Below are 7,523 nucleotides of genomic sequence, written 5' to 3' on the forward strand. Positions count from 1 at the left end.
CACCTCTGCCTCTCTACCTCCTCGTGAGCGACGATGAGGATTCTGCAGCTTCGGCAAAGTCGTTTGAAGAAGTCAGTCGACGGTTGCACGTCCCCGCGATTCGGGGAATAACGATCAAGGGGGAAGAGAGAGAGAGGGAGAGAGAGAGAGAGAGAGGGAGATAGAGGGAGATAGAGAGAGGAGAGAGAGAGAGGAGAGAGAGAGAGAGGAGAGAGAGAGAAAGGGAGAAAAGAAAAGAGGCAAGCTCTGAGAGCCCCCGGTCTTCGACGAAGGGTTGTCGAACGAATTTTTTTCCCTTTTTCGTTTTTTCCTTTTCCCCCGCAATCTTATTATCGTCGCCCGTTTTCTTCCAAGTTCGACACGCTCCACGATCGGCTCCTCCGTCTCTTCTCCTTCGTCATTTTGGCCGCTTGCTCATCTGGTGCGAGGAAAATGCGCTGAGAAGCGATCGACGAAGAATGTCGATGGACGAGACACATGGGGGCGGCATGGTTTCCGCAATCCTTTCCTCGATCGTGCTTCTTCTCCTGCTTGGACGCACCGTGGACGCTCAGTAAGATTCTTCTCTGATTTCTCACTTGATTCGCTCTTGATTTCTCTTCCGTTTGTCCCCGTGCCGACCATACGCCCCGGCCATCTTTACGGTAACCGTAAAGATGTGACGATTCCTCTTCCTCGATTTAACTTGTTATATATCTCGAGATTTATGGTTTCGAGGATGTGATTCTTGTCGAAAGGATTTTCTTCTTCCTTTGCTTGACAAATTTAAAGTGATAAAAATTTGATTGCTGAGAAGTAATTGTTGGAAAAAACGAAGACTCTTGCGGATGTAAAATTTCTTGGATTCTTACGTAGAAATTTATATTATTTTCCCGGTGTAATATTGGTAGCATTGAAGAGGTATTGACTAAGAAGAAGTAGAGGTAAAATTATTAGTTTCAGGATAAGTAAATTTCTTCATATTCGAAATAATATTTATAACAATAAGTTTAATTGCACAAATCTTCGCAATAAAAAGGAACGAAGGATAAACGATGATGAAATCACCAGAAAGAAGTTCAGTGAAATCCATAAAGTGCTGTGTTCAATGTGTGCGATAAAATTGTTATTAAATAGTGATTTTTTCAGTGACAAAATAATTGTTCAATAATGATTATAATAAAACTTGTATTTGTGATTTATATACGAGTGTTAACGTATTAAAAAAAAATAATAATAATCAACGAAGTGTAATAAACACAAAAAAAGCGTACAAACAAAAGTGTAGTTTTAAGTTTCTGTGAATTTTAATTGTGCGTTTTTTCCCCCATATTGTGCAAGACAGGTGAAACCGCGACGAGGAAAATGCGATATAATAAGTGAAACGTTTGAACGTGAATTCGAGCAAACGTGATCATTGTATCGATATAAATTCTATAAAATATTTGCCACGTTAAAATTTTGTGTTGACAGGCATATAAAAATTATCCTCATTTATCGATTAATTCGCGTGGAAATTCGTACGAAGTTTACGTGTTCGGCTAACGAAGTGTTTGAGTTTTTGCTGAAATTTCCACTCGAAATTTCAGGAGGAGCTTGGAATTCTTCGATCTTCTACCGGAAGATCCCAAATTGTACGACAAAATGCGACCGCCAAAGAAGGATGGACAGGCGACCGTAGTTTATTTCCACGTCACTGTTATGGGTCTCGATTCCATAGACGAGAATTCAATGGTATCGTGCAAATTTTAATTCACAACTTTGTTCTTGTTTGTCGCTTTAAAAACGAACGTAATTTCAATCTTGTCGCTCGGTTCTTTCCAATTTTTTTCGTTTCTTTCGTTTCATTTTCCAAGAAGAAAAGAAAGAAAGAACTGGAACGATCATTGATAGAGGCATGTATTAGATATTCAGAGAGAAAATTAATATTTAACAGCGTTTCCCTTTAAAATGAAAAGCTTATTATTAAATCCATCTCATCAATTTGTATAATATTCTAGGCTCGAAAAAATTCTTTACACGAAAACGAAGTTCTTGAAACGAACTTCAAGCACTTACTTCCATCGTACATCGTTTGGTAGCTTAAATTTTAATGAATAATTCATACCGAATTTTAAAGTGTCAATTTTCATAATCCACTCTTTCAGACGTATGCAGCCGACATATTTTTCGCCCAAACTTGGAAGGATAACAGGCTACGATTACCAGAAAATATGACATCCGAATACAGGTACATGAAATTGTCGTGATTTGATCTAAAACCTACTTTCTGTTATTTTAAAATTTATCGAAGATGAAATATCGAGAATTATTAAAAAAACAAAACTGATTTTTTCGCAAATAAATAAGAAAAATCGTATTAAAATCGTGTTGTTATTCTAGATTGCTCGAAGTCGATTGGCTGAAGAATATGTGGCGACCGGATTCGTTCTTCAAGAACGCGAAATCAGTGACGTTCCAAACGATGACTATACCGAATCATTACTTATGGTTGTACAAAGACAAGACTATCTTATACATGGTCAAGTAAGAAGAAACGATCTATTTTTCATTGAACTTTCTGTTCAATATCTATCTCAATTCCTATTTAATTCCTTCTTTCCCCATATTTTTATATCGTTTCCAAAAGAAGAAGTAACATTTCTTTCTTCTTTTTCTTATTTCAGATTAACGTTGAAGTTATCGTGCGCCATGAACTTCTTGATCTACCCTCACGACACTCAAGAGTGTAAATTACAAATGGAAAGTCGTGAGTGAATTTTTACAAAATTACTTAACGTATAATTTGCTTAATCATTAGATAAAAATAGATTCATCTTTAGCAAAATGATTCCACAACAATTGTCAAAGGTCCTATTTTTTTTTTTTTTTAATCAATGGCAGATTATTAATCGCATTTCCATCTTTTCCAATTTTCCATTCAATCGCGATTTCTCCTCGCGCGTACACATCCATCGAGAAAGCTCCATAGATGAAAAAAGCAAAAAAAAAAAAAAAAAGAAAGAAAGAAAGAAAGAAAAAAAAAGAAACGTCCGATATTAACAACAATCGAGCTGAATCACGCATCATCAAAAGGAGAATTTACACCCGTGTCACATTTCGAAACGATACCCGCATGAATTATCGTTTAGTTTTGCGGGCTGAATGTGCGATTTCACAAGGACAAAACAACTCGGTCAACAGTGTCGCACACGACGGATGAAATGATCTTCCAGTGGGATCCTGACGTGCCACTCGTCGTCGACGAGAACATCGAGCTGCCCCAGCTCCAACTGGTTAAAAATTACACGGCCGATTGCACGCAGGTCTATTCTACTGGTAAGTGGCGACTGTCGCGAAAAAAAAAGAGAAACCTCGTGCTCATTCCGTTCCTAATTAACCGTTTCAACTCGAGATCGAGGAAGAATCGAAAGAGTTGAAAGTGAATTTGTTCTCGCGTGAATGGCCACATTTATTTAATTGGATATTGACGTTTCACGTTGTGTGTGTCCGTATTCAACGACATATAGAAAGCGAAGAAATAAGTAAGCAATTGATTCGAAAGATCGAATGAAGATTTCGTTGAAAAAGATTATCGAAACGGCTCGTATAAAAATTTTAAATTCGAACAATTCAACGTTTCTCACTGTTAATTGAGAAGAATGTCGAATTAACGAAAAATCGTCTCGTTTAGGTAACTTCACCTGCCTCGAAGTAGTGTTCGTCCTGAAACGTAGGCTCGGCTACTACTTGTTTCACACCTACATTCCAACCTGCTTGATCGTAATCATGTCGGTGAGTGTGGGAACGAAACGTAATCGAAAAAAGAAAACGTTTTCGTCGAAATTGTAACATCACCTCTGTGCGCAGTGGGTCTCCTTCTGGATAAAACCGGAAGCGGCGCCAGCCAGAGTCACGCTCGGCGTAACTTCCTTGCTGACCCTCTCCACGCAACACGCCAAGAGTCAAGCGTCCCTGCCACCTGTTTCGTATCTGAAGGCCGTGGACGCTTTCATGTCGGTTTGCACGGTGTTCGTGTTCATGGCGTTGATGGAGTATTGCCTGGTGAACATCGTCCTCGGCGACTCGGACACGCCCCCGAAACCGGCGCCACCACCTCCCCCGCCGTCCTCCAGCGGCCCCGATTCCGCCAAGCTCGATAAAATTTTCGACATCGCCACTAAGGTAACGCCTGGATGAACATCCGAACGGTTCAGACAACTTCTGTGCCTCGGGGAAAGGGAATGAAAATCAAAAAAGAGAGACGGGCAAAAAAGGAAAGAAGAAAGTTTCAAAAACTCACTTTACTAATAATAATTCATCGTTCGAATCAATTCGAACAAAATTATTAAACTGTCAAATTTTACCTTCTTTTTTCGAACATTTTCGGATAAATAATCGTCGTTTATTTCGCGCGTAAGTAATTGCTTGATTGAAAAAAGAAAAGAGAGTGGGAGAGAGAGAGAGAGAGAGAGGAAATAATAATTGCGGCCATTCCTCGATGCGTCGCGGCCTCATCGTCCACGCGTTCATCTCTCCGAGGCACAGAGGGGTTGTCTGCACAGCGGCGGTTCAAGTTGTGATCGTTGTCACGCAGGAAAACGCAATGTTGTTATCCGGCCGATCGCAGAAATCGACGACCGGTCCACCGCCAGGCCCAACACCCGCGCAGAAGGCGCGAATGCGTGCCCTGAACATCGATCGGGTCTCCCGCGTCTTCTTCCCTTTCCTCTTCGCCGTGTTGAACGTAACTTATTGGATAATGTTCGCCGAGTACATTTAATTGCCGCCGTGGAACTCGATCGCGGCAAACTCGAACAGACCGGAAACGTCGATGCTGGGAAAGAAGATATCGGACGGAGGAAGTGTTTCTGAAAGAGAGAGAGAGAGAAAAGAAAATGAATCTGAAAGTAATATCTGTTGTATCGTTGTAACGATACAAGAACGATAAAGTGATCATTGAATTGGAAACTTAGAACTTTTAATATTTTTTTTTTAATTGTTATAATAGAAAAATTGCGAAAGATGCGTAAGTTTATCGATTATTCTTTTTTAATCGCTTGCTTTATTTATTACGTGTGTTGCAACGGTGTTCAATGGCCAGGATATTGGAACGAGGATAGTTGCGAAGGAAGCGACGAGATAAGATCGATTAAAATTGTAATTAAGAAGAAGATCGGCAAGGAATGTTGTTCGGGTATTTTGAACAATTTTGAAAATTGAATTACTTTTTATTATTTTCTCTTAGTAGAATGTGAGAAATACTTTTTCTTTCATTATTTTCAATCGTTATTTTCAAGGTCCATACTACCTAATGAAAAGATACGATAATATTCACTTCGGTTCATTGATAGTAAGATAATAATGGTAAAGTACTTATTTGAAGAGTACTTGAATTGCATGTAATTGAATACAAACTGTACGACTCATTCGTCGACTTGTCGAATGGCAACAAGAAAAAAAGCGAATAAGTTGTCGTTTCCTTCTTCGATTACAAGGGAACGAGGGCAAGGGAAATAGAAGAGGATTAAAAAGTAAGGAATATGGAATTATTTGAATGAATCGTTTGATTCGTTCAAATAAATAATTTCGCGATTAGTTTCGAGTTTGTGAAAATTGAAAGAAATATCGAAAGTCTACTAATACTCTAAAGTCTTCTATTAAATTGTTTTAAATTTATAATTATAATAATATTGTTAAGAGGTTAACGTGTTTTGTCGTAAGAGACTAATAATTTCCCATTGATGATAATTGTCGCCGAGATAATTATCGATAAATTGGTAATCGTGTAATTGTTAACGTAAACATAAAATTGAATTAACTAGTGAATAAACAGTAAAGCAGATATTGTAAGAAGATCGTTACGTGTAAATTTCTGCTCGATTGTTATTGATCCAAGAGTGGATTTACTCGTGATATCATACTCGCAAATTTTAGAGTTAAAAATATTTCGACATCGCGAAAATTTCTTCTCAGAAAGCTTGATATCATCTCGATGTAACGTTTCTGAAATTTTTGCTTTTCGTGATCATGTTTTGCGAAATGATCATCGCGTATGTTACACCACTGCTACGATATTAAAATTATGAAAAGAAAAAAAAAAAACGATATATATAAAAAAAAAAAAAAAAAAGCAAAAGAAGAAAGACAAGTGAAATACACGTATACCTTCCGTGAAATTGGAGGAAAATATACTGACTAAAGTTGTTATAGATTCAAACTTTTAAACTTGTGAATTTTTTTTAGCCGAATCTTATTAAATTCACGAAAGTGAAAATGGAATGTAGACTATGTGTAACATGGTCAGGATTTTGAAGAAGAAAGAGGGGAAAAAAGCAACGGAGCATTAAAAAGGCTCAGGAATATATAGAAAACGGGATGGATGAAGTGTAAAGTAAAATAACTTTTAATTAAAATCTTCGGATCAGCGTGCGTAGATATTAAAAAATAATTTGGATTAAATTGGGCTGTGTTAATGATGAAGCGAAACGAGAATTATTTTTTAGATGTAATGCTATCCAACCAATAAGGTTGTCAGAATAAAATTTAAAATTTACTCTGACTAACGATTGTCGAATTGTTAAAAAGGATACATTAAAAAAAATTCTACGTGTAAAGAAAAGATTACCTTTTATTTGAAAATAATCATTTCAACGATCTTGAATTTTAGCTGTAATTCGAAAGCTTTAATATTATGCGTCGAATGGAACGCACAGTTGTACAGTAAATAGATATATAGCTTGTTTCGTTTTAAAAAACGTAGTACAAAACTGTATGTATTTGCGAATCCGGCCGACTGTCGTGGCGTATACGATTAAGCGCGCCGTATTTATTTTATTCATTTATTTTTTTCACACGAGGGATGCCCAAATTTTTTAACTTTTACAAAATTTTATGATGTTTCGTTCGAATGATACTTATCTGTACTATAGATCATAAGTTTAATTGTTAATTCCTTAACCCTTATTAGTTATAGTTGAAATTTCTTATATAAATATACCATTAAAGGTGAATTAATTTATATGGATTAAGTGTAATATGATTTTTTTTTCGAGCTTAATTAATTGTATGTTGGAAATTTAGGATTAAACTTTTCTTTTGTTACATATTATTTAAAGATATCTGTCTAAGTTACAAGTAACTGCCATTTATGCATATTATATTTTAATGCAAACGATTTATTTAATGCAGCAAGATGTATAAGATACATATGTAACAATAATGCAGGAAAAGGTGTAAATAAAAGTGTAAAAATATGGTGTAATGAATTAAGAGCAGAACGTGTAAAATAGTATAAAAAGTTGAAAACAATATGAGCAATTGTTTTAGTTGAAATAATTTTTTTTCTTTAAACAACGAATGAATGTATGAATCATCGACATTCCTGTAAAATAATTGTTTAGGTGGTGGTATCGAACTTATGATCGATAGTATACATAAGAATATCATTTAGATCAGTTTACATAAATTTTCGAAATATTTCAAATGTATTCAAATTTATTTAACATCCAATAAATGTAGAAAAATGTAAATATAAAAACAAAAATATAAAAATTATTATCAAA

At 36.1% G+C, this 7,523-nt stretch overlaps 1 protein-coding gene across 2 annotated transcripts; it reads left to right on the forward strand.

Annotated features, from left to right (window-relative positions):
- Nucleotides 1-235: 235 nt before the first annotated feature.
- Nucleotides 236-7,523, forward strand: ort (glycine receptor ora transientless). 2 transcript variants are annotated; one of them, XM_003691341.4, is made up of 9 exons: nucleotides 236-553; nucleotides 1,569-1,713; nucleotides 2,127-2,209; nucleotides 2,362-2,505; nucleotides 2,646-2,728; nucleotides 3,163-3,297; nucleotides 3,653-3,753; nucleotides 3,829-4,143; nucleotides 4,556-7,523. In XM_003691341.4, the coding sequence occupies exons 1-9, from the start codon at nucleotides 459-461 to the stop codon at nucleotides 4,739-4,741; spliced, it is 1,287 nt and encodes a 428-aa protein (XP_003691389.1). In that variant the 5' UTR covers nucleotides 236-458; the 3' UTR covers nucleotides 4,742-7,523. The 2 variants fall into 2 exon arrangements, with proteins under 2 accessions (XP_003691389.1, XP_012351046.1); XM_012495592.3 differs by having other exon boundaries at nucleotides 4,589-7,523.

Source organism: Apis florea, unplaced genomic scaffold (genome assembly GCF_048593485.1).
Source record: "Apis florea isolate Af1SG1 unplaced genomic scaffold, ASM4859348v1 contig_3772_pilon, whole genome shotgun sequence".
NCBI lineage: Eukaryota > Metazoa > Arthropoda > Insecta > Hymenoptera > Apidae > Apis > Apis florea.

What these genes read in the sequence shown, in the direction of transcription:
- ort (XM_003691341.4), top strand. Translation starts at nt 459, where the DNA reads ATGTCGATGGACGAGACACATGGGGGCGGCATGGTTTCCGCAATCCTT. An exon ending in ACTATCTTATACATGGTCAA is followed by an intron (nt 2,506 to 2,645) that starts GTAAGAAGAAAC and finishes TTCTTATTTCAG; the next exon opens with ATTAACGTTGAAGTTATCGT. An exon ending in GCTTGATCGTAATCATGTCG is followed by an intron (nt 3,754 to 3,828) that starts GTGAGTGTGGGA and finishes CTCTGTGCGCAG; the next exon opens with TGGGTCTCCTTCTGGATAAA.